The 26,600-nt window shown below is 41.4% G+C and overlaps 2 protein-coding genes across 5 annotated transcripts in view; one reads left to right on the top strand and one right to left on the bottom strand.

The window, feature by feature from the left end:
• The first annotated feature begins 1,776 nt into the window (after positions 1-1,776).
• On the top strand, positions 1,777-7,427 carry LOC144696115 (ras-related protein Rab-39A-like). Its single transcript, XM_078567414.1, has 2 exons — positions 1,777-2,077; positions 6,742-7,427. Exons 1-2 carry the CDS (start codon positions 1,806-1,808, stop codon positions 7,127-7,129), a joined length of 660 nt encoding a protein of 219 aa, XP_078423540.1. The 5' UTR covers positions 1,777-1,805; the 3' UTR covers positions 7,130-7,427.
• A 7,836-nt stretch (positions 7,428-15,263) lies between these two features.
• The window catches only part of taf12 (TAF12 RNA polymerase II, TATA box binding protein (TBP)-associated factor), a 32,427-nt gene continuing 21,090 nt past the window's right edge, over positions 15,264-26,600 (bottom strand). For all 4 annotated transcript variants that reach the window (XM_078567407.1, XM_078567405.1, XM_078567404.1 and 1 more), the window contains 3 exons: positions 18,241-18,355; positions 17,113-17,201; positions 15,264-15,665 (listed from right to left, as the gene is read on the bottom strand). In XM_078567407.1, the coding sequence (XP_078423533.1) occupies positions 15,630-15,665; positions 17,113-17,201; positions 18,241-18,355 (240 nt within the window). In that variant the 3' untranslated portion in view covers positions 15,264-15,629. The remainder of the gene's footprint in view (positions 15,666-17,112; positions 17,202-18,240; positions 18,356-26,600) is intronic.

The raw sequence follows: 26,600 nt of genomic DNA, 5'->3' as shown, positions 1-26,600 counted from the left end.
AGGGGAAATGCAAGTGAAATGCTGCTTCACTTGAAAGGAGTGTTTGGGCCCTTGGACGGTGAGGAGAAAGGAAGTGAAGCGGCAGGTGTTGCATCTTTTGCGTGGGCATGGGGAGGTGCCATAAGTGGGGGTTGAGGAGCAGGGGGTGATGGAGGAGTGGACCAGGGTGTCCCGGAGGGAACGATCCCTGCGGAATGCCGCCGGGGGGGTGAAGGGAAGATGTGTTTGGTGGTGGCATCATGCTGGAGTTGGCGGAAATGGCGGAGGATGATCCTTTGAATGCGGAGGCTGGTGGGGTGATAAGTGAGGACAAGGGGGACCCTATCATGTTTCTGGGAGGGAGGAGAAGGCATGAGGGCGGATGCGCGGGAGATGGGCCGGACACGGTTGAGGGCCCTGTCAACGACCGTGGATGGAAAACCTCGGTTAAAGAAGAAGGAGGACATGTCAGAGTAACTGTTTTTGAAGGTAGCATCATCAGAACAGATGCGACGGAGGCGAAGGAACTGAGAGAATGGGATGGAGTCCTTACAGGAAGCGGGGTGTGAGGAGCTGTAGTCGAGGTAGCTGTGGGAGTCGGTAGGCTTGTAATGGATATTGAATTCAAAAACTTTAGATCTTAAACTCCCTCCCCCCATCCCCACCCCGTTTCTTCCCTCTCCCTTTTGTTTTTTTCAATAATTTATATAGATTTTTCTTTTCCCACCTATTTCCATTATTTTTAAATCTACAACTAATATCTTGTCAGCCTTTCCACCCCACCCCCACTAGAGCTGTACCTTGAGTTCCTGCCATCCATTCTTAATTAGCACTTTTCTTAGATAATATCACCACCTTCAACACCTCTTTGATCCTTTTGTCTGTGACATCTTTTGATTATCTGCTCCTATCACTGCTTGCTTGTCCCTACAACCACCCCACCCTCAACTTCTCTCCCCCCACCCCCCACCTTAAACCAGCTTATATTTTACCCCTCTCCTAACTACACTCAGTTCTGTTGAAGGGTCAGGTGGACTCGAAACGTCAACTCTTTTCTTCTCCACCGATGCTGCCAGACCTGCTGGAGTTTTTCCAGGTAATTCTGTTTTTGTTTTGGATTTCCAGCATCCGCAGTAGTTTTTTGTTTTTATTATTGATACCTTCTTGTGTTTTGGTTTACTGTCCTCCTTCCTCTTTGTTCTGGTTCTGTCACTTTAATCATTTTTAATTTTTCCCAGGTCTAAAACTAGTCCACTGATGCTGACTGGCTTGCTATTGGTATTGCCATCGTTTTCAGTTTTTGTTTCAGATTTTTGTTTACATGCTAATGTGACGTTGAGTCCTGCATTCCACAACTTCAGAAAATTCGTCATCAAATAAAATGTCCAAATAAAAAGCAAAAGTCATTAACCGCTGGAGTTCTGAAACAAACCTTCAGCACAGCTTCCCTCAGATGACAATAGCTGAAGACAATCATCCAACTAATTATATTTCCTCAGTGATTGAGGATTAGCTCCTTGGCAAAATTTGGAAGGGCCACACAAATTTGACTTTCTAGAGGTTATCACCCACATCAAAGCCTTTGTTATAACAAACAATCTCCACTTGTAGCTCCCAAAATTCAATGCACATTCCTTTTGAAGCCAACTGTTTTGATGCAAACTGGTCAGCTCCTCCTGTGCAAACCATTGGCTAACTACATCAGCAATCAAACTGTTGAACTGGTGAACGGGGGAAGGGTGTTGATTCAGTGAACAGCTTCATTCTTGTAACTGGTTTTACTGGTTCCAGCACTCTTGAACCAGCACAAGCATTACTTAACAGCCATGGGTCAGAGATGGTCAATTCAGCCTGGAGTATCAAAGCGTAGAGTCAGGCAGAGGAGTCTGAGAAATTTCTTTTGGCAATTTCGTGTTATTTTAGTGGGTGATTCTACTGTGGGCAAAACATCTATTGTGCTCCGTTTAACTGAAGGAACGTTCAGAGAAGATGTCCAGAAAACCATTGGTGTGGATTATTACATTCATATTCTGGAAACCACGCCAACAGTAAGAGTGAAACTTCAAGTGTGGGATACAGCAGGGGAAAAGGAACATAGGTTTGTACTGCACTTTTATTAAAAGGTATAAAATCAGCCTTAGCGTTTTTGGGGATGATACTTGTACCTTCCAATCTTATTTACCATTGTAGCTAAAAAGGTGAATGGTAGAAACTTCAGCTGGTCAAACTGGTTTTATTGCACTAATGTTCTTGAATATCTTGATAAGAATGTGATTTAATTCTGCCAGTCCAGCTGAAATCTGTGTGCTGAGCAAAATCTGGATGAAGACTTTGTTTCCCAAATTGCTAACTTGACATTGATTAATCTAGTGACGCGTGACCTATTAGAAATTTGATGCTTCTCCCAGCTGACAGAATGCTGGGCCTGTACCAAACTCTGTTTTCAGTTCTGTTTATTTTACATGCACTGGTTCTTCCTGAAGCTTTTATGGCGCTTTCCTTCAACCACCCTCTCCCCTCTGGTCGATTGAGAAAATATCAAATACCTGATGCCACACTTCTTAAATTTGAAGTTTTACGCAAGACTCCAGGGGTCTGATTTTAACTCTTTATAAGTGGATGGGTTTTGAGTGAGTTAAAATCTCGCCCTTTTGTGAGGCAGAATTTTATGAAGCCAGGTCCCGCAAACTTGCTCAAGGCAAATGCATTGTCTGGACAGACATTTTTCAATCGTGAGACAGACTCAAGCCTTTAGTTTAGGGGAGGGACACTGTTAATAAGCTTTGCATTCCAGTTCTTTTAATTGCTGTGAAGGACGAAGAGACAAAGTTATCACTAGATTTACCTGTTTGTTATGTTTGAAACTGGGTGTGGGTCTTCCATTGGTGCAGCAGTGGGCGGCAGTCACTGTGTTGCGGCTAGGATGAGCATTTTATTTTGGCCTGTGAAGGGAGAGAAAGAATTTGAGATTTAACTGCTCCAATAATTTGGCTGTTTCCAAGCTTTCCTACTTGGAGGATCCCCTGCAAATCTTGAGGATTCCCTGACCTAACTTTTGAAAGCTGAAGAAAAATAGTGTTTTTCATTGCAGGATATGATTTGGAATGTAGCTCCAGAAATAACATACTAGCCAGCCAACACATACAAAACCTGGTGACCAACAATCAGATATTTTTCAATCTCAAAGGCTCCATGGGATTTCTTCCTGGAATTTGAAATGGATTTGAAAACAAGGATGAGATCACTTAAACCGCTCCATCACTAAGACCACCTCCACCTCCGTAACATCGCCTGACTCCTCCCGTCTCAGCTTATCTGCTACTGAAAGGTTTATCCATGCCTTTCTTACCTATAGATTTGGCTATTCCAACATACTCCTGTTTGGCCTCCCATGTTCTGCCCTCTGTAGAATTGAGGTCATCCAAAACTCTGCTAGCTATGTCCTTACCCACACTGAGTCCCATTCACCCATCACGCTCCTGTGTTCACTCACCTACGTTTTAGGGTTAAGTTACGCCTTGATATTAAAATTCTCAGCCTTGTTTCCAAATTCCTCTATGGCTTCATCACTGCCTATGCCTGTAACCTCCTCCAGCCCCACAACCCTCAGAATCGCAGCGCTCCTCCAATCCTTGGTCTCTAGTTTTAATCACTGCACCATTGGCATCCATGCCTTCAGTTGCCAAGACCCCAAGATCTGCAATCCCTCCCTAATCCTCTCCACCTCCCTACCTCTTCTTCCTCCCCTCATAGTCTCTAGTAGCAACCCCACCCCGGACTAACAAGCACCCTGCTTCCCACCCACCACCCTCCTGCTCTTATTATGGCAGGTTGTCCCTTAAGTTTCTACGTGAGAGTTGGTCACCCTGCCAAAGAGGTGTATTTTTTTAGGGCTTCCAAAGCCCACACCACCACATGGAAATAGTGAGCTGGAGGAAATGCAATATTCCTGTGGTCCTCATAATGGTGTTTTGCACCCAAGGCTTTTCCAACCCACGAAAATGATGTAGGGTTGGAAAGTCAGAGGAAAATTGCTTAAAGAGGTCAAACCTACCTCTTTGACCAAACTTTTGGCCATCTGCTTTAATTACCACCTTATGTGGCTCAGTGTCAAATTTTGTTTACTGACACTTCTATGATGCACCTTGGGACCTCTTACTATATAGAAGGTGCTATATAAATACAAGTTATTGCAGATGTTGGTATTGTTTGTACATTTGTTTTTCACTTTTTCAGGCATGTGTGTAACAAAGGGAAGTGGTAGGAGTCAGGTTCATAATCAAAAACATGAGACTGAATGCATTTAAATGTACAGTTATGTTTATTTTTCACATTTAAATTATTTTAATGTTTTGTTGAAAATATCTAGTTCATAATTCATGTTTTAGAATATAACTTTTCATTTTAAGAATTGAAGTTTGACTGTAGAAAATGGGAGAAACCAGATAATCCTGAAGTAAATGCGATTCGACCAAGTTTGGAGTTTATTACACTTAAAAGGTTTGGGCCATGTTGACTTAAGAAGCTAACATCTAGAAAAGTAAGATCATAAAAAGCAGGTGGGTTTACTTAGCTAAAGAACTGGTGACATGACACCTGCAGTTATTCCAGTAAAAGGATAAACTATCCATGTGGTTTCCCAGAATTAGGGAAAGCTTTGGAATTGAAAGGTAGTTAGTTTATAATTCTACATAGGAACAGGCCAGTTGTGTCACGTTGCCATGGAGATGGGTGGAGCTTTGTGAGATTCTTTGTTTTGAGGTATCTCTGTGAATTCCGTGGGGACATACAGCACATGTCTAATAGTGACATTCAAATATGTCAAAACATTTTACACTTGCCTTTCAGGATGTTCCTGACTCCTCAGCAGGCTTCTCCCAGTGGTTACAAACTCTCCAAGGTGCAAGCTGACCAACTGCCCCTTATTTTATGGGCTCATCCTGCATCTAAGGCTAATGTCCCGTGTCCTGGGCTGCATGCTGCCGGGATGCTGTTCTTTCCATAATTCAGACCTTTAAATTTTATGCACATGCTGTACCCACACCCCTCCCAACTGTGTGTTGTCACCCCTCATCCACCTTCCTCTCCTCGCACCCCCACCCTCCCACCCCGCACCCCCACCCTTCACAGCTGTGGCAGCACCCCAACTATCCCTCATAGTCTCTACCAGCATCCCCACCCACCCCGCCCCTCCCCAGGACGAACAGCTGTGGCAGCACCCTGCTTCCCGCCCACCACCCTCCTGCTCTTATTATTGTTGTCCCTTAAATTTCTACGCGAGAGTTGGTCACCCTGCCAAAGAGGTGCATTTTGTTTTTTTTAGGGCTTCCAAAACCCACAGCAACACACGGAAATAGTCAGCTGGAGGAAATGCGATTTTCCTGTGGTCCTCCTAATGGTGTTTTGCGCCCAAGGCTTTTCCAACCCACGAAAATGATGTAGGGTTGGGAAGCCAGAGGAAAATTGCTTTTCCAGCAAAAGAAAACGTAAGTGCAGAGTTTCGTGACCGGATTCACAGTTCAATTGGGAGTCGAAAATACGGCTCCTATACAGGAGTTGCCATAAGATGGACAGGTACACAGTCCATGGCTGCAAAGGAAATTTGTGCAGGATGGGATTTTATTTGTTTTTGCTGCTTCTATATATTAAACCTCACTTAAAGCGAGATGTTTTTGCTGAGGTATTTTTGGCACATTCAGCCTCTACTGTGCAAGTGAAATCTAAGTATGTCAGATTCTGTGTAAATTGCCCACACTGACCAGACAATTGTTTAATTGTAACTCCAGAAATGCAAGTCCTGCAATGCCACTGTACTTCTGAGTGTGACTGATAAAAGTTGTGTTGAAGTACGGACAGCTATTTTGGAAGTTGGGTGAAGATCGGTCAAATAATCTTTCATCCGGGGTTGAAATGTCTTCTGTGGCTGGTGAACATCGTAATCCTTTGGGGGAAAAAAAATTCATGTTACCCGGCAAGTGGAACTTATTGAATTCTTAAACTGTTATCTGATTCTCGTTTGTTCCTTGGTCTGGGATTGGGAGCTACATCCTATGCATCAGTTCTACAATGTGCTGTGCTCCTTATGCAAGTGTTGTTTTGTTGTTCATGGAACGTGGGTATTTGCTAGCAAGGCCAGCGTTTATTGCACATTCCTAATTGCCTCTGGAGAAGGTGGCGGTGAAATGTTGCAGTTGGGGTGGTGTGGATGATTAGACGTTCTGTAGTTGTTCGATACAACTTGAGTGGTTTGCTAGGCCATATCAGAGGGAAGTTCAGAGTCAAACACATTGCTGAGAGTCTAGAATTGTATAACGGCCAGATCGGGGAAGGATGGCAGATTTCCTTCCTAAAGGACATTGGTAAATCAGTTGGGTTTTGTGTATTCTGCTTGAGCCTGCGGCTGTTGTAGCATGTGAGAAATGAGAATTTCAAGTCTTAAAAAACAGGGTTTTCAATTTCTCCAAATGTTGTCGGCTGCTTCACATAATGTTACAGGTGACCAGATGTTTGCCTCAAAGATATCCTTAAAATCCTAGAAAGAATGGAATGTATTTTCCTGCTTTTGCATGTATTGGATTGTTTGGGGGTTGGTGGAAGAGAGGAGGACGCTTTTTTGGAAGGGGGCCCACCCGATTTTAATCTATTTGTTGCACTCATGATCTACTAGCTTGTGTGTAGCACCAGGAAAATCCACTCAGTGTACCTTGGTCACATGACTATAAGACTTAAATTTTTATAACATTACTTGTGATTCTCTTTCAGAACCATCACACAATCCAATCTCCAATCGATACTTGGTGGGCTGCTGGTATTTGACTTAACAAATCGCCAGTCTCTTGACTACCTCAGAAACTGGCTGGATGAAGCTGGTCCTGTTCTTGACCAATGCGAGTGTATCTTCATTCTTGTTGGCCACAAGAGCGATCTGTCAACTGAAAGGCAAATCTCACAAGAGGAGGCTGAACAGATTGCCTCAGATTTGGGGGTGAGATACATCGAGACTTCAGCCAGAGATGGCACTAACATACAGGAAGTTTTTCTCATTCTAGCATCATTGATCGCTGAATCAGTGAAAACTGAGGTGACAGAAGTGAAAGGAGGGATTCATGGCATAACTAAAATCAATGGCCCTGTTTTTTTGAAACAATGACCATTCAGCTTATAATGTCAATTGGGTTAGATGTATTGTATGATTAATAATTTGGCTCTACTTTAAATTGGAGTGAAAGGTGCTTCCATGATTGGGAAATAATACCCTTGGTCTACACAAGGCAATCTCTTTCTAGCAACCTGTGAAATAAGCACACGGGCTAGGAATAGTTTGACGTTGACCTTTTATTAGCAGTGAGTAACTTCTGAGTGATGACAGTGTTCTTATAAACTAATTGTGTCATTGTTGCATTTGTATTTTTTGTCCATGTATATATAAAAACGTACTTTTCAACAGGGACCCATGGTGTCAAGGTATTACTGATGTACTGTTCAGCAAGTGTTGTATTGATAACAGTAGAATTATGGTAAGATAGTTATGGCTGGCTACCATTATGTGTCTCAGTCCCAGCACAGAGAACACAAATTCTCAACAGTTCCAAACTTTTACAGAAAGATGGGTGAGGAAAAAACTAGTTTTAAATCCAAAGTTTTATGTATGTTCAGTTGAAACACTGATGATCGTCAATATGCTTTAAGGTGTGAAAATCTGTAGTGTTTCCAAGCAGTTATAAACTTCGTATTTAAACGGGAGACTACCTCATTCAACTAATAAATATGAATATTTGTATTAAGTCCGCATCTTAATCAAAAATTTTAAATCGTGTACATAAACATGAAAACTGTATGGTGTTTAATTTAAAACATTGGAACTGAAATCAAATCCTTGTATTTAATTACTTTAATGCCTGTTAAAATGAATTAAAAATAAAATTAATCAATTTTATGTTCATTATTACGGATCTGTTTGAGAGTCTATTCAGATATCTGAACGAGTCTTGGGCAGTCTAGTCAGAATTAATTTATTGTTGTGTTAAACAGTAAAAGACTACAAGAATATTAAGTGATAGATTTGGATGGAACCATAAAATTCTACCCTATTGTTACCCTATCAAAGAATATTACAGCTCAGGAGGAGGCCATTCGACCCATCTTGCCCATGCCACTCTTTGAAAGAGCTATCTAGTCAGTCTCTCACTCCCACATTTTCCCCATTGCCCTGTAAATGTTTCCTTTTCCAGTATTTGTCAAATTCTCTTTTGAAAGTTACCTTTGAATCTGCTTCCATCATCCTTTTGAAGTGTACTCAGATCATCATAACTTATGTATGTGAAAGAATTCTCATATCCCCTCTTTTTTTTGCCTATTATCATAAATCTGTGTCCTCTGTTTACTGACCCAATCCCAAGTAGCAACAGTTTATCCTTCTTTATTCTATCAAAGCTCCCATAATTTTGAACGGCTCCACTAAATTGCTTTTAAAACTTTCCGACGAAAGGTCATTGACCAAACACTATTTCTTTCTCCACAGATGCTGCCTGACCTGTGTATTTCCAGCAATTTCTGCATTTATTTCAGATTTCCAGCAGCCACAGTAGTTTGCTTTTTGCCATAGACTTCTCTGTTCTAAGAGGAACAATCCCAATTTCGAGATTCCCCATATAATTGAAATCCCTCATGACCGGTGCCATTCTGGTAAATCTCCTCTCCACCCTCTGAGTGCTTGACATGCTTCCTAAAATGTGATGCCCTGTTTGACACAATATTCTAGCTGAGGCTGAACAAGTGATTTTAAAGGGTTTAGCTTAATTTCCTTGTTCTTGTACAGTACGTGTCTATTTATTAAGCCAAGGATATTGTGATTTTTAAAAAAAGCTTTATCAACTTGTTCTTCAAAGATTTGTGCATGTGAGCTCCAAGATCTTTGTTCCTGCTCCGTCTTTAAAATTGTACCACTTAGTTTATTTTGCTTCTTCTCAGATTGCATCACTCCATACTTCTTCTCTGCATTGAATTTTATCTGCTCATTTCACCAATCTGTCTAGCTGCTGAAGTCTGTTACTCTCCTCACCGCCTGCTACATTTCCAAGTTTTATGTCTGTGCATTATACAACCAGCGATCTTGAAGACTATGATCTCATATGCTTGGTGCTAGATATTTGTGGTTCAACGGTTAGCCTTGTCAAGTTCAAAGAGTAACAATTTTTATTTACAGTTGAAATGTTGAGAGAGATGTTCTGCCAGTTCTCTATTTTGCTCCTAGTTTGTTTTATATGCAGTTGCTTTTTTGGGTCAGCATCCAATGACAGAGCTCCAAGTCCAACCATAAGAGCATAAGACATAGGAGCAGAAATTAGGCCATTCGGCCCATCGAGTCTGCTCCGCCATTCAATCATGGCTGATAAGTTTCTCAACCCCATTCTCCCGCCTTCTCCCCGTAACCTTTGATCCCCTTACCAATCAAGAACCTATCTGTCTCAGTCTTAAATACACTCAATGATCTGGCCTCCACAGCCCCCTGTGGCAATGAATTCCATAGATATGTCCAACTATTAACTACATTGAGGAAAAACTGGGTACTGTGTTGGTTAGTATACAGTCCAGTGCCAGATTTTGGACATCAGGCTTGTAGTTTATCTAGTCTCTTATTTATTAATTAAAGTATTAGTTTATTTCCCAGCTCTTAGTTTAACCACTGTCCTAGCTGTACGAGCATGAAAAGATAATATTCAGCAGACAATCACTTACTGCTGTCCTATGATGCCACTCTGATTATCTCTCTCTCTGCTGCTCCTTTTATCCCCACCACTCCTGCTGTGCTCTCAGGCTTGGGCTCCACCGTGCTCACTGGACAGCTTTAGTAGCCACTAGGAACTTGATTGAGATTGGCCAAATTCATGGGGCCCTTACAACTGTTGGGAATAGTCAAATTCTAATTTTTTACTCAGAGCAGGCCACCAAATTCCAGCACCCTCAGGACCGAGACTGTGCTGGATTTCAGATGTCCAACCTGTATGGCTGCTAAAACTAATAAGGACCTGGAATATCATAAAGACCCTGAGACTAAAACAGGCTGTGGAAGTGAACCAGTGTGCCATTTCCAAAATGTCCAGTTTTCAGACAGCCAGATTTTGGGTATTGTACCTGTAATTAGTTAAGAAACTGAAAATATTGAGTAGGTTAAAAGCCTTAATTAAATATATAAAACAAGGTTAGAAAGGGATGGCAGGGCAGGTGGTCTATTATAATTGCAGCATCTGGGAGTTCTTGGAGACCATCATGATCCTGGTTAGCCATAACTAAGTTGTCTGCAACTCGAGGAACTTGGACTCAGAGTTGTTGAACTGGAGTCCAGACTACAGATGTTGTAGTAGATAAACTATAGGCCCGATGGGCAATAGGCCTGTAGTTGAATGGGCAAGAACATGGCTGATGGAGTATAATGTGGGGAAATGTTTGGTAATTTACTTTGCTAGGAAGAATAGAAAAACAGAATGTTTTTAACCAGTGAGAAACTACTAATTGTCGATGTTCAGAGGGATTTGGTTGTCCAAAACACAAAAGTTAACATGCAGTACAGCAAGTAGTTAGGAAGACAAATGATATATTACCCCTTAGTACAAGAGGGTTGGAGTACCAGCCAGTCTTCCTGCAATTACAGGGCTTTGGTGAGAGCACACCTGGATCATAGGGTATACTAACCTTCAAAGTGGTGCAGTGATGGTTCATTGGATTGATTTCTAGGATAAGAAGACTGTCCTATAAGGAGGGATTGAGTAAAATGAGCCTATGCTCTGGTGTTTAGAAGAATGAGAGATGATCTTATTGAAACATATAAGATTCTGAGAGGGCTTGACAACCTAGAAATGGAGCGACTGTTTTCCTTGTCAGGTTAAGAGGTTGGCCGTTTAGGACTGGGTCATGGAGAAATTTCTTCACTCAGAAGGCTGTGAATGCTCAGTTGTTGATTACACTCATGGTTAATAGCAGTAGATTTTTGGACGATATGAATCAAGGCATATGAAGGTTTGGAGGAAAGTGAAGAAGAGGTTGGAAGATTAGTTATGACCCCATTGAATGGTGTAGCAAGCCCATGGGACTTTATGGCCAATTCCTATTAACATAAGAACAAGGAGCAGGAGTAGGCAATTCAGTCCCTCGAGCCTGCCCCGCCATTCAATACTATCATGGCTGATCTCATCGGCCTCAACTCCAATTTCCCACCTTCTCCCCATAACCTTTCAACTCGTTATTAATTAAAAATGTCTATCTCCTCTTTAAATTTATTCAGCGTCCCGGCATCCACTGCACTCTTGAGGTAGTGAATTCCACAGATTCACGGCCCTTTGAGAAAAGTAATTCCTCCTCATCTCTGATTTAAATCTTAGCCTAAAACTATGGCCTCTCGTTCGAGAATATCCCACAAGGGGAAACATCCACTCCACGTCTACTTTGTCCATCTTCTTTAGCATCTTATATACCTCAATTAGATCTCCTCTCATCCTTCTAAACTCTAGTGAGTATAGGCCTAAACTGCTCAATCTCTCCTCATAAGCCCCACATCTTTGGAATCAATCAAGTGAACCTCTTCTGAAACGCCTCCAATGCAACTACATCCTTCCTCAAGGGGACCAAAACTGTGCACAGTACTCCTATTCATATGTAGTTATGCACCAGCTTGTGCCTCAAAATGCTTCCTGTCTTAAAACTATTTTGAAAATGACTGCTATAGCCAAAGGTTGGATCGCCTTGTAAGGGTCACAAGTAGATAATTCCTGGTCTGCCATGTGCTGGAAAGAAAATTGGACCCTCTGTCATCACTATCCAGAGCGGACTACAACATGCATGCAGAAGTGTATGTTGTCACAGCAGCTCTGACTCCTTTGGGTGGGTGGGCGGGTGGGCGGGTTGTTGATGTGGATCAGATAGATGCCAACGGCACGGGGTTCCCATTCGGTTGGGGTGAATTCAGGACCTGCGTCCTTGACCTACCTGTGGAGGAGGTCATGGCGCCATGCATCAGACATTCCTTTGGGCAAAGAACTGAAGAAGAACTTGAGGTAAAAAAAACATTCTGAAAAGGGGAAAGATGAATTCTAGATAAACACCTCAGATTGGAGAATTGCCCATCTGATCTGGTTGCCATGGGGAAGAAACTCCGAAATGTCAAGTGGCAGTTTTGGCACCTTTCACAGTATCACACAGAACAAGGAACAGCTGCTGTTGAGATAAAAGCAAAATACTGGGGATGGTGGAAATCTGGAAATGCTCAGCAGGTCTGGCAGCGTCTGTGGAGAGAGAAACAGAGTTAATGTTGAGTTGAATATGACTCTTCAAAACTTGAGCTGCAGAATAATTGGAACTCTCCCAGGAACAGGTCTTTGATGTTTTGTAAGAAATGGTGGGGAGAAGTAAAGCTCTGAATGGGGAAAAAGAGTTTTACCAGAGCTAACTAAACTGTTTATTTAAAGTGATTGGATACAGGAATCTCATATTCTGAATTGTTGGGACTATGGTGACCTGACGGAGAAGGGGATTTATCAAAGTATACCTTGCTGGTAATAATAGTATCCAGGAAAACTCAGGCAGAGCGGAATGATTGTGAAAAGAAACAAAGTTTTGACCTGACATGCTGGGGGTAACTTTGTGACTGTTCCTTTAATGTTAACTGCCAGAAATGTGGTGTAAAGTAAAAGTGTTTCAAAACATATTTCAGCTGTGTTAGTTAATACAGAATTTATTTTTTTCTTTTATTTCTGTTGGTGGTGTGGAGAAATTTTCAAGAAGTTATTGGTCTCTACAGGGATCATAACAAAATGAATAAATGGTGATAGTTTGAGCCTGATCTTTCATTAAATGCTCCAAACCATGTTCTTGTATCCTTATGTTTAGGAGCAACATCTACTTTTTATTTTGCTGATGTTTATTAATTCCTTTCAATATAGTCATGTAAATCTTAAAGTATGCCCATTTTCTGGAGATTTAGAATTGTGGGAATAGGGTGTAGGAATCACTGTACTGCTATGCACACTGTCACTCGTGGATTGTATAAATGGAGAGCATTTTATTTTATTATGTGGGTGTCGCTGGCTGGGCCAGCATATATTACCCATCCTTAATTGCTGTTGTTCAGAGGGCATTTGAGAGTCAAACACATTGCTATGGGTCTGGTTAAAGGCCAGACCAGGTAAGATTTCCTTCCCTACAGGGCATTAGTGAACCAGATGGGTTTTTACGACAATTGGCAATGATTTCATGGTAATCTTTAGACTTTTAATTCCAGATTTTTATTGAATTTAAATTCCACCATCCGCCCCCTTCTGCGAGGTAGGATTCGAACCCAGGCCCCCAGAGCATTACAAAAACAAAAATAAAAATACCTGGAAAAACTCAGCAGGTCTGATAGCATCTGCGGAGAGGAATACAGTTAACATTTCAAGTCCGTATGACTCTTCACCAGAACTAAGGAAAAATAGAAGAGGGGTGAAAAATAAGCTGGTTTAAGGGGGGGTGGGACAGGTAGAGCTGGATAAAGGGCCAGTGATAGGTGGAGATAGCCAAAAGACGTCGTAGACAAAAGGACAAAGAGGTGTTGACGGTGGTGATAATAGCTAAGGAATGTGCTAATAGGTGACATTAAGGGTAGAAAGCAGGACGAGCAAGTGACAGATGGCCCTGGTTGGGGGAAGGGATCGAAATAGGCTAAAAGGTAGAGATAAAACAATGGATGGAAATACATTTAAAAATAATGGAAATAGGTGGGAAAAGAAAAATCTATATAAATTATTGGAAAAAAGGGGGATCAGAAAGGGGGTGGGGATGGAGGAGAGAGTTCATGATCTGAAATTGTTGAACTCAATATTAAGTCTGGAAGACTGTAAAGTGCCTAGTCGGAAGATGAGGTGCTGTTCCTCCAGTTTGCGTTGAGCTTCACTGGAACATTGCAGCAGGCCAAGGACGGACATGTGGGCATGAGAGCAGGGTGGAGTGTTGAAATGACAAGCGACAGGGAGGTCTGGGTCATGCTTGCGGACAGACCGAAAGTGTTCCACAAAGCAGTCACCTAGTCTGCGTTTGGTCTCTCCAATGTAGAGGAAACCGCATTGGGAGCAGCGAATGCAGTAGACTAAATTGAAGGAAGTGCAAATGAAATTCTGCTTCACTTGAAAGGAGTGTTTGGGCCCTTGGACGGTGAGGAGAGGGGAAGTAAAGGGGCAGGTGTTGCACCTTCTGCGGTTGGATGGGAAGGTGCCGTGGGAGGGGGTTGAGGTGTAGAGGATGATGGAGGAGTGGACCAGGGTATTACCCCAGAGCATTACCCTTGGTCTCTGGATTACCAGTCCAGTGAAAATGCCACTATGCCACCACCTTCCCTATATCAATCGGCTGCAAGTTAATTTTAGTTGCTGTGGCAATGGAAACTGGTCTTAACAGCGCTACAGTAATGATGATGTACAGTTCATTTGGGGGAGAAACTTGCAGGGTTATGGAGAAAAAGGAGTGGGATTATTTGGATAGCTCTACAAAGAGCCAGCGCAGACAATGGGTCAAATCGTCACCACCTGTGCAGTATTTGGTATATAATTTTAATTGCCTAGAATATACTGTCCCGAAGAAAATATCTTAATGTTTGTCTCAATCTCCTTGTACTGGAACATTCTGTTTAGGTTAATTTAGCATAGTGGAAAATCCATTAAACTTTACTGTTGTAGAATAGTGATTGGTGTACAATAATAAAAACATTCAAGGCTCCCTAGGCCTTGAAGTTGCCAATAAAAACAATTTACATTAAGACTAGATTTTAAACCTACAGCTCAAATCGTTCCCATTATTTCCAAAGACAAGTTTGAATTTTTTTTAGGTTAACAAATGAAGGTCCGTGCGCCACTATTAACAGTCGCCAGATATTAACTCTTGCCCCAAAGTCAACTTGTGATGGGGAATGATTTCATAAAGTGCCAGTACCCTCGACTAGTATGCCGTGCAACTCTAAAATTCAAGCATTTAATAATGGAGGAAATCAGTCAGGACTGATCGTCACTTAACCAACATAATTAACTGTGGGTCGATGAGAGTGTCTATACCACTGCATGATCAACTAGACCAGGCACTGAGCCTTGTATCATCCAACTCTGTACAGGGATGGTACATTTAGTCAATACAAAGAAAAAAAATCACAAGTTCACTACAGTAGATAAACCCAATACTACAAGCAGTAAAGGATTCAGGGGACTACTCTTGACTGCATTATGAATTCCACTCCAATGGTGTAATTACAAATAAGTGCATTTGCATTCAAGTTGAGTAATATTTTATTGGCAAAAATGGTCAACATTACCTCTATACAAAGATATGAAAACCAACTACTTAACACTCCATATATCACACTAACCATTAATCAACAAAGAAACGTCACCGTTCCATACACACACCATCCACTTTGTACAAGTCCTTGCATTTTGTATTCAGGGAGGAGCATCAAGTACCTTTTTGCTACAGTATGTTGGTACCAATACAAAGCTATATCAGTTCATTTTCACAAAAAAACCAAACACACTGTTTCACCCATCGCAGGTTCCTCAGCAGAAATGGAGGATAAGCCTGAGAATGTTTTGTAACGTTCAGAACTTTGTCGTAGAAATGGTCTGTTCATCAATGCTTTACTTTTTGGTTGTTTTACGTATCAGTGCCATTCTCTGCAAGAGAAAGAGGCCACGTGGTTATGCAATGATTTACAATTTTGTGATTCTTATTTGAAAATGTTACAGCCTAAAACAAAAATTGAGCTGGAAGTACAATCTATACCACTAAAATGGATGCAATTAGATAACTTTGTGGAAAAGCATTTATAAAGAATGCATCAGTTGAGCAAGAAATCAATGACCATTAAGATCATTCTCAGTGAAATAAAAAGCCGAGTTATTGTGGCATGCACTTTAAAAAAAAATGCCAATTGTGAAAGTTTATGGAAAAATATAGTTTAAATAAAACACACAGAACACAAAGGATAAACAAGAACAGTAGCAGGCTAACAATATTAGTCACTTGAACCAATCATTTAATCAAATTTATTTTCCCACCCCCACCCGAAAAAGGCAAGGGCACAAACAAACTGCTCTACCAAAGGGAACATAACTTGAATTTCAGACATATTTTTCTCTGCACGTTATATCATTCATAGAACAAGAGAAAGTAACAGAATACAAACAAGCTGGTCCATACTGACTATCTATTCAGTATTGTCCTGATTCCCAATTCCACTAATGAATAGATAGATACGATGACAATGTGGCAAACACTGCATGAAGTCTCCTTTCTTCTCACATGCTATGGAATGGTCTTCATTTTATCCACCTCAGATGGATGATAGATAAGTAAACCCCATCAGGATTCAACCTCAGAACCTTCCAGCTCTGTACCAGGACCTTGAACCAACTGGGCTACCCAACATTTCAATAAATTGGATATGTTAATTTGTGTCAAGAAATATAGCATGGACTGTGCCAGATGTTTGATGAGCTAGACTGATTTGGATAACTCTCCTTTGCATTTTCTGTTCTCCCTCCCTTGGGATAATGTACATAACACCCACTTCAAAATCTATTCACCTTAAATCAGTACTAAAAGTACACTTTAATAAAAGTTAATTCCAAATCTAACAGGATCCTTCAAAATGCACAAAAAAGCTCACAAAATAAACTTTGCTGCTGTAAATATAATTACTAGAATTATTCTTGAGCTCAAATTATTTTTTAAGAAACTATACTAAAAGTATCTATAATCTTTGGGCGAATTCAAGAGCTACAGGATCTGGATTAAATTCAGTTTTCTGCTTGTTCTTTAAAAGATGATCAAGTTGCTTGACTGATGGTGTTGATGACAGAATAGGGCACAGGGTCTACCAGCAGGAAGAGGTCAGTTTTACTTTCACGCATGTAAAACACTGAAGTAGTGAAGAAATTCATGGTGTGTAGGACAATAAAAAAAAGCCTCAATTTTACATAACTGGGAACAAAGTGGCATGCCACACATGCTGAAGAAATGGCCCATGTATCAATATATTGCAGGCTATGTTTAATTGCATAAAAGCGATATTTTCACACAGTTATTAAAATATACTTTTAAAGAAGCCATCTTTCTAACCTGTTTATGAGCTTCTGTTGTGCAGGCCTTCTTATACGGCCTAATTTCATCTGAACCAAATCCTGGTATCCACATGTTCCACTGGCGTTCTTATAAAAGAAAACGTAGACACATTCAACTACCAATTACCATCGAACCAACATTTCTGAGAATAAGATACTTTACAATAAACATGCATCAAGGCATAAGCCACCATAAAATTCTGAATAAAAAGTAAAATCTTCCATTGCATTCCATTAATTAATATGACTGAAAATAACAGTGGCTTCATCAGCCAATAACCTGGAGAGGTTAGTGCAGCAACATCTTAGGCTTCTTTAAATAAAAACATTGTTTTACAATGTTTTAACATTTGAATATTGGCATGGAAATCAATGGACAATATTAATCATGTTGAGATTAATTATTAAATTTTAGACAGACACTACTTTTGCTTACCAATTAGTAGGTGTTGCTGTTAATAATGATGCTTTGGGCAGCAGTAAGTGTATATTCTCTTCCAACTAAATGGCTACACTGCATCCTAAACTGCACTGTTTAAATGTCAATGATTGCAGCAGGTCTGCATAATGTTAATGCATTAAGCCATGTACCAACCCCATTAGTTATTTTGATGGGTCACATCTGACTCCTCAGCCCATCATTCTCTACCAGTCGCTTATCAATCTGCCCCACTGCTTTCCTCCTAAACCACTAACTGTTAATAGAGAGGGATCAGAGATTAAAACACTCATTTTACTTCCTTGATTAGGCACCAATGCTGAAAGTGACTATAATATGTAAATATAAATACTGGTGTCCTGACCAAATATTTATTCCTTAACCAGTATAACAAACTGAAAATAGATTATCTGACCTTTAACTCATTGCTGTTTGTGAAATCTTACGGTGTGTGTAAATTGCCTGTGTTTCCTACATTACAACAGTGACTACTTTACAAAAGTACTTCGTTAGCTGTAAAGTGATTTCAGCTGTCCTAAGGTCATAAAAGGCACTATATAAATGGAAGCATTTTTTTCCCTTTATTTGCAATTCATAATCATCTATATTTGAAGTTTAATTTCAGGACGGTATTAAAACACAGCATTAAAAAACACCAAAGGAGAAAGTATTACTTCAAAAACATACCAAGATGCAGTTGAACATCCTTGACTTCCAGTGTGTTTGACTTGCGGTGACGTGCCAGTTGACAGGCTGCACTCACTACACTTTCAATAAAATCATCAGCAATTTGCAAAAGCATCTGCATGTGGGGGGCACAAAAATGGCTTTTGATGAAAATATTCCATGTAGTAGAAACAGAAACACATGGTCCTTACCTACAGATGTCATGTGATGAACCCCTAATTACAAGCATTATGATTTTAGGCTTTAATTAAGGTATTTCTTGTGTCCAAACCAAACACACTTAAGAGAACCATTGCTCCTCTGATTGGTGTATGATTTTATAAGCACAATTTCTGCCTTGTAGCTTCACACAGGGGTCAAATACTCTTTGCTGCTACAATCGATTAATTTGATTGATTATGAGCCTTCAGATAGAAGACCTTTATTAGCCCAGGTGATTGAGCCTATGAATTACAAATCAGGTATAAAAATAATGGTTTAACAGCAGGAACATATACATTTATATAGTGTCATTACCATAGGGAGAACACACCATTGCACTTCAGAGAAATGTAATGAAACAGGAACTAACACCAAGCCAAAGAAGGAGCTATCAGGACAAGTGATTAAAATGAAATAAAAACAGAAAATGCTGGAAAAACTAAGCAGGTCTGGCAGCAAATGTGGAGAGAGAAAAACAGTTAACGTTTCAAGCCCGTATGACTCTTTTTCAGAGATAAAGGGAAGTAACAAACGGAAAGAAGAGCAGTGCTTCTTCAAGGTATGCATTCCTGGAAGAGAACTGGCAGTGAATTAAACACAAGGATGAAAGAAAAGTATTACAGATGCTGGAATTCTGAAATAAAAACAGAAAATGCTGGAAAAACTCAGTGGGTCTGGAAGCATCTGTGGAGAGAGAAACAGAGTTAATGTTTTGAGTCTGTGACTTGCTTGACCAAAGTGGTAAAGTTTTAAGGAAGCTCTTAAACAATGAGAAATAAATTTAGTGAGGGAATTCAAGAGCTTAGAACCTAGAAGACAGAAGGTATGACAGCCAATGGTGGGGTGAAGGAAGTGAGGGATGAATGAGAGTCTAGAGTTGGAGGAATGCAGAAGTCTTGAAGGGTATATGGGTATGCAAGTTGTGTGTGTGCCTGGAGGAGGTTATAGAGATAGGGAGGGGTGAAGCTTTGGACAGATAAAAAATGAGAATCTTAAAACTGAGGTGCTGGTAGACCAGCAACCGATGTAGGTCAGCGAACGCAGGGATAATGGGTTAGACAGACTTGGTGCTGGTTAGAATACAATAGGCAACAAAGTTTTAGATGAGTTCAGTTTTTGGAAGGTGAGAGCTCTAAGGCAGCCAGGAGACTATTGGAATAGTTGCATCTGGAGATAAAAAAAAACATGGATAATGCTTTCAGGAGCAGATAAACCAAGGTGGGGGTAGAGATTGGTAATATTATCTTTGTGATAATAGGCAGATTTAACTTATGTAAAAAAAACATTTAACATACCTCTTCAGATATACGAAAATATTAAGTGAGGACATTTCACTAACACTTAGTAAAACTAAACCTACCAGTATCTGTAACACAAAACATAGAAAAGATGTTTTATCTATTCACTACATTCATGTCTATTTCAATAAACTCAGAAGTACTAATAGACTGGCTAAACAGACTTCTTGACCAAGCTAAACAACTAAAATCCACCCCCCACCCCGAGACATGCTGTGGATCATCCTACAACTATACAGAGCAAGTTAAAAGCAAAAAACTGCGGATGCTGGAAATCCAAAACAAAAAGAAAAACAAAAATATCTGGAAAAACTCAGCAGGTCTGACAGCATCTGCGGAGAGGAACAGAGTTAACGTTTCGAGTCCGAATGACTCTTCATCAGAACTAAAGAAAAATAGAAAAGAGGTGAAATATAAGCTGGTTTAAAGGGTGGGGGTGGGACAGGTAGAGCTGGATAGAGGGCCAGTGTTAGGTGGAGATTGCCAAAAGATGTCATAGACAAAAGGACAAAGAGGTGTTGACAGTGGTGATATTAGCTAAGAAATGTGCTAATGCTGACATTAAGGGTAGAAAGCTGGAAGAGCAAGGTACTCGAGTTCAAATTTCACCATTCTTCGTCAGAGAAAAGGTACAATTACTTTAAAATCCACAAACAGGACTGTCCTGGCAGACCGATCATGTCAGCCTGTTCCTGCCCCACGAAACTCATTTCTTGCTATCTTGACTCCATCCTCTCTCCCTTTGTCCAGTCTCTTCCCACCTACATCCGCGATTCCTCTCACCCTACATAATATCAATAAGTTCCAGTTCCCTGGCCCCAACCGCCTCCTCTTCACCATGGACGTCCAATCCCTCTACACCTCCATCCCCGACCAGGATGGTCTGAGGACTCTCCGCTTCTACCTCGAACAGAGGCCCGAACAATCCCCATCCACCACCACTCTCCTCCGTCTGGCTGAACTTGTTCTCTCCAAATAAAAGGTGTGGCTATGGGTACCCGCATGGGCCCCAGTTATGCCTGTCTCTTTGTGGGGTATGTGGAACATTCCTTGTTCCAGACCTACTCAGGCCCCCACCCACAACTCTTTCTCCGGTACATCGATGACTGCTTTGGTGCCGCTTCATGCTCTCGTCTGGATCTGGAAATTTTAAAATTAATTTTGCTTCCAATTTCCAACCCTCATTTTCACGTGGTCCATCACTGACTCTTCCCTTCCCTGGTCTCTCAGTCTCAATTTCTGGTGATAGACTGTCCACCAATATTCATTACAAGCCTACCGACTCCCACAGCTACCTCGACTACAGCTCCTCACACCCCGCTTCCTGTAAGGACTCCATTCCATTCTCTCAGTTCCTTCGCCTCCGTCCTGATGATGCCACTTTCCAAAACAGTTCCTTTGACATGTCTTCCTTCTTCCTTAACCGAGGTTCTCTATGCACGGTGGTTGACAGGGCCCTCAACCGTGTCCAGCCCATCTCCCGCGCATCTGCCCTCACACCTTCCTCTCCCTCCCAGAACCATGATAGGGCCCCCCTGGTCCTCACTTATTACCCCACCAGCCACCGCGTTCAAAGGATCATCCTCCGCCATTTCCGCCAACTCCAGCATGATGCCACCACCAAGCACATCTTCCCTTCACCCCCCGGGTGGCTTTCCGCAGAGATTGTTCCCTCCGGGACACCCTGGTCCACTCCTCCATCACCCCCTACACCTCAACCCCCTCCCATGGCACCTTCCTATGCAACTGCAGAAGGTGCAACACCTGCCCCTTTACTTCCCCCCTCATCACTGTCCAAGGGCCCAAAAACTCCTTTCAAGTGAAGCAGTGCTTCACTTGCACTTCCCTCAATTCAGTCTACTGCATTCGCTGCTCCCAATGCGGTCTCCTCTACATTGGAAAGACCAAACGCAGACTGGGTGACTGCTTTGCGGAACACCTTTGGTCTGTCTGCAAGCATGACCCAGACCTCCCTGTCCCTTGCCATTTCAACACACCACCCTGCTCTCATGCCCACATGTCCGTCCTTGGCCTGCTGCAATGTTCCAGTGAAGCTCAACTCAAACTGGAGGAACAGCACCTCATCTTCCGACTAGGCGCTTTACAGTCTTCCAGACTTAATATTGAGTTCAACAATTTCAGATCATGAACTTTCTCCTCCATCCCCACCCCCTTTCTGATCCCCCTTTTCCCAATAATTTATAATATTTTTTACAAATATATTTTTCTTTTCCCTCCTATTTTTAAATTTATTTCGATCTATTGTTTCATCTCCACCTTTTAGCCCATTTTGATCCCTTCCCCCCACCCCACCCCCACTAGGGCCATCCGCCACTAGCTTATCCTGCTTGCTACCCTTAATGTCCCCATTAGCACATCCTTTAGATAATATCACCACTGTCAATACCCCTTTGTCCTTTTGTCTATGACATCTTTGGCAGTCTCTTCTTGGCCTCCACCTATCACTGGCCCCTGATCGAGCTCTACCTGTCCCACCCCCCTCTACCAGCTTATATTTCATCTCATTTCTATATGTCTTAGTTCTAACGAAGGGTCATACGGACTCGAAACGTCAACTGTATTCCTCTCCACAGATGCTGTCAGACCCGCTGAGTTTTTCCAGGTATTTTTGTTTTTGTTCTAGGTTTCCAGCATCCGCAGTATTTTGCTTTTATACAATTACTTTAGTCTGAGAGCATAATAGACTCTCCACCCAAATCCATTCTCACCTCATTACAATTTATCTTGAAAGACTAACTTCAGGACAACACAACAAACCTGGCATCATGGAATTTGCAGGAACACTTCCCCCAAAAAATCCCATCCCTTTAAATAATATTAAATCTAGACTTCAGACAGAACTAAATTGGATTTTATTTGCAATAAATACATCAAAGGAAAAAGCCTTTCTCTTCTACCTCAAATCTACCACCTCTCAGTGTCCCATATAGTGAGATTTTCCCTTGCCTGTTTAATGTCAATGATGTTTTGCACAGCATGCTGCTGAAAATCAGAGATGGAAATTGTGCAGACACCCTCCATGGGGTAAGCAACTCTGTGTCTCCTTAACCAATCAGATTGAAGCATTGTGAAATAAAGGGAGCAAAAACTGAGAAAGAAATGTAGATTAGAGTGGGTGAAATCAATGTCAAATCAGGTACAGAAAGAGAAGTAACAAGGGAAAGGCTGGATTGAGACAGAGAGAGAGAGAGAGAGAGAAAAGAGACAGAAAAACATTCTTTAAAGTTTTACATTAAAAAAAATCCTCCAACAATTAAAATCTGAAGGAATGAGACTCCACACTTTTTCATATTTAATTCCCATAGCCAGAGAGCTTGAGTGGCCGTAAATAACATTTATCACATTGCCATATGAGCACTTAGACTTGAAATGACTTGACTTAGTTTTCTGTGGCGAGTTTATTTTGTACCTACTCTGCAGATGGAGAAATTATAACACATTTGAATGGTAAGCATGTTGTCTCACCAATGCCCTGTATAGCTTCAGTAAGACATCCTTGTTTCTGTACGCAAATCCTCTTGCAATGAAGGTCAACATACCGTTTGCCTTCCTAACTGCTTGCTGCACCTGCAGGCTTGCTTTCAGTGATTGGTGTACAAGGACACCCAGGTCCCTTTGTATATCAACATTTCCCAATCTATCACCATTTAAATAATATTCTGCCATTCTGTTTTTCCTACCAAAGTGGATAACTTCACACTTATCCACGTTATACTGCATCTGATATGTATTTGCTCACTCACTCAGCTTGTTTAAATCGCCTTGAAGCCTCTTAACATCCTCCACACCACTCACATTCCCATGTAGTTTTGTGTTAACAGCAAACCTGGAAATATTACATTTGGTTCCCTCATCCAAATAATTGATATGTATTGTGAATAGCTGGGGCCCAAGCAATGATCCCTGTGATACCGCACTTGTCACTGTCTGCCACTCTGAAAAAGACCCATTTATTTCTACTGTTTCCTGTCTGTTAACTAATTCTCAATTCACGCCAATGAATTATCCCCAATCCCATGTGCTTTAATTTTGCACACTTATGTGGGACTTTATCAAAAGTTTTCTGAAAATCTAAAAACACCACATCCACTGGTTCTTCCTTATCTATTCTGCTAGTTTCATCCTCAAAAAACTCCAGAAACGTGATTTCCCTTTCATTAAGCCATGCTGACTTTGTCTAATCCCGTTCATTTTTTCTAAGTGTCCTGTTATCGCGCCCTTTCTCAAAGGCTCTAGCATTTTCCCTACTATTGATGTTAGGCTAACCGGTCTGTAATTCCCTGTTTTCTCCCTCCCCACTTTTTTAAATAGCGGGGTTACATTTGTCACGCTCCAATATGCGAGACTGTTCCAGAATCTATAAAATTTTGGAAGATGATAACCAATTTCCATGGCCACCTCCTTTAGTGCCCTGGGATGTAGATTATCAGGCCTGGGGATTTATCGGCTTTCAGTCCCATTAATTTCTCCAGCATTTTTTTTTAGTGATACTAATTTCCTTCAATTCCTCCTTCTCGTCTAGTGAGATGAAATGCTTGAGTACCTAGCATTTCAGGAGGAAGACACAAAGTAGTTGTTTAATTGCTCTGCCACTTCATTGTTCTTTATGATAAATTCTCCCATTTCAGACTGTAAGGGATCTATACTTGTCTTCATGAATCTTTTTCTTTTTACATATTTATAGAAGCTTTCACAGTCTGCTTTTATGTTCCTTGCAAGTTTACTCTCATACTCTATTTTTCCCCTCTTAATCAATCTCTTGGTTCTCCTTTGTTGAATTATAAACTGCTCCCGATCCTCAGGCTTGCTACTTCTTCTCGAAACTTTATATCCTCTTTGAATCTAATATTATCCTTAATTTCTTTTGTTAGGCATGGTTGGACCATTTTTCCTGTTGTATTTTTGTGCCAGAAAGGAATGTATAACTGTTGCAATGCATTCATTCATTCTTTAAATATTAGCCATTTCTCATCCATCGTCATGCCTTTTAATGAAGTTCCCCAATCATCATGGCCAATTCACTCCTCATACCTTCATAGTTTCCTTTGTTTAGATTTAGGACCCTAGTTTCAGATTGGACTACTTCACTTTCCATCCTAATGGAGAATTTTATCATGTTATGGTCACTGTTCCCTAAAGGATCCTGCACAACAAGATTATTAATTAACCCCTTCTCATTGCACAATACCAAATCTAGTTGTTCCCTAGTTGGTTCCTTGGCGTATTGGTCTAAAAAAATCCATCTCGTACACACTCCAGGAATTCATCTGTCACATTATTACTGCTAATTTGGTTTGCCCAGTCTATATGTAGATTAGAGTCACCCATGATTACTGCAGCACCCTTATTACATGCATCTCTAATTTCCTGTTTAATGCTGTCCCCTACCTTACCACTACTATTGGGAGGCCTATAAACAGCTCCCACTAATGTTTTCCGTCCCTTGTTGCCTCTTAGCTCTACCCAGACTGATTCTACATCTAGATTTTCTGAGCCAATATCCTCACTATTGCACTGATCTCATCCTTAGCTAACAATGCCACCCCACCTCCTTTCCCTATCTGCCTGCCCTTCCTAAATATCAAATACCCTTGGATATTCAGTTCCCATTCTTGGTCACCCTGCAACCATGTCTCCGTAATCGCAATCATATGGTACCCGTTTACATCTATTTTGCTATTAGTTCGTCTACCCTATTGCGAATGCTCTGTGCATTCAGATACAGTGCCTTTAGATTGGTCTTTTTAACATTTTTACACATCTTTTTTTATACAAAGGCCCTATTTGCTGCTAGCTCAGGTTTCTTCTGCCTTCCATTTTGCTTTCTACTTTCTGTTTTTCATTTCTTTGTTTCCCTCTTGTGTCTCCCCGCTCAGGTTCCCAACCCCCGTCACTCTAGTTTAAACCCCTTTCCCCACAGTACGAGTGAATACCCCTGCGAGGATATTAGTCCCTGTCCTGCTGGGGTGCAACCCGTCCAGCTTGCACGGGTCCCATCTTCCCCAGAATTGGTTGCAATATCTCAGGAATCTAAATCCCTCCCTCCTACACCACCTCTCCAGCCACACATTCATCTGCTCTATTCTCCTATTCCTGATCTTGCTAGCATGTGGCACTGGGAGTAATCTTGTGATCACTACCTTTGAGGTCCTGCCTTTTAATTTATTTCCTAGCCCCTATATTCTGCTTTCAGGACTTCATCCTTTTTTTTTTACCTATGGCATTGGTACCAATATGGATCACGGCCTCTGGCTGTTCACCCTCTCCCTTCAGGATGTCCTGCAGCCGTTCAGTGACATCCTTGACCCTGGACCAGGGAGGCAACATACCATCCTGGTGTCATGCCTGCTGGCACAGAAATGTCTATGTGCTCCCCTTACGACAGAATCCCCTATCACTATTGCTCTCCCACACTTTTTTGTCCCCCACTTGCGGTGCCACAGACTTGGCTCTTGCTGCATTCCCCTGAGAAACCATCTCTCCCAGTAGCATCCAAAACAGAAAATCTGTTAGAGAGGGAGATGGACCCAGGGGACTCCTGCATTACCTGCCTAGTGCTTTTACTCTGTCTGGCGGTCACCCATTCCCTTTCTGTCTGTGCACCCTTTACCTGCCATGTGACCACCTCACTGTACATACTATCCATGAGTGACTCCAGCTGCAGTGCTAGCTCAAATGTGGATTTCAAGTAGTTGCAGCTGGAGATACTTCCTGCACACATGGTCACCCTGGACACTGGAAGTGTCCCTGACTTCCCACCTCGCACAGGAGGAACATTCCACATGGCCAAGCTGTCCTGCCATGACTAACCCTTAAATTACTCCCTTTACTTTTACTTCC

The sequence above is a fragment of the Cetorhinus maximus genome, chromosome 21 (genome assembly GCF_964194155.1).
Source record: "Cetorhinus maximus chromosome 21, sCetMax3.hap1.1, whole genome shotgun sequence".
In the NCBI taxonomy this organism is placed as follows: Eukaryota; Metazoa; Chordata; class Chondrichthyes; order Lamniformes; family Cetorhinidae; genus Cetorhinus; species Cetorhinus maximus.
Note: the sequence above shows the minus strand (reverse complement) of the source record. Positions and strands in the feature narration are given on the sequence as shown.

Coding starts and splice junctions, on each gene's coding strand:
- LOC144696115 (XM_078567414.1), top strand. CDS start 1,806: ATGGGTCAGAGATGGTCAATTCAGCCTGGAGTATCAAAGCGTAGAGTC. Junction 2,078..6,741: donor GCAGGGGAAAAGGAACATAG/GTTTGTACTGCA, acceptor ATTCTCTTTCAG/AACCATCACACAATCCAATC.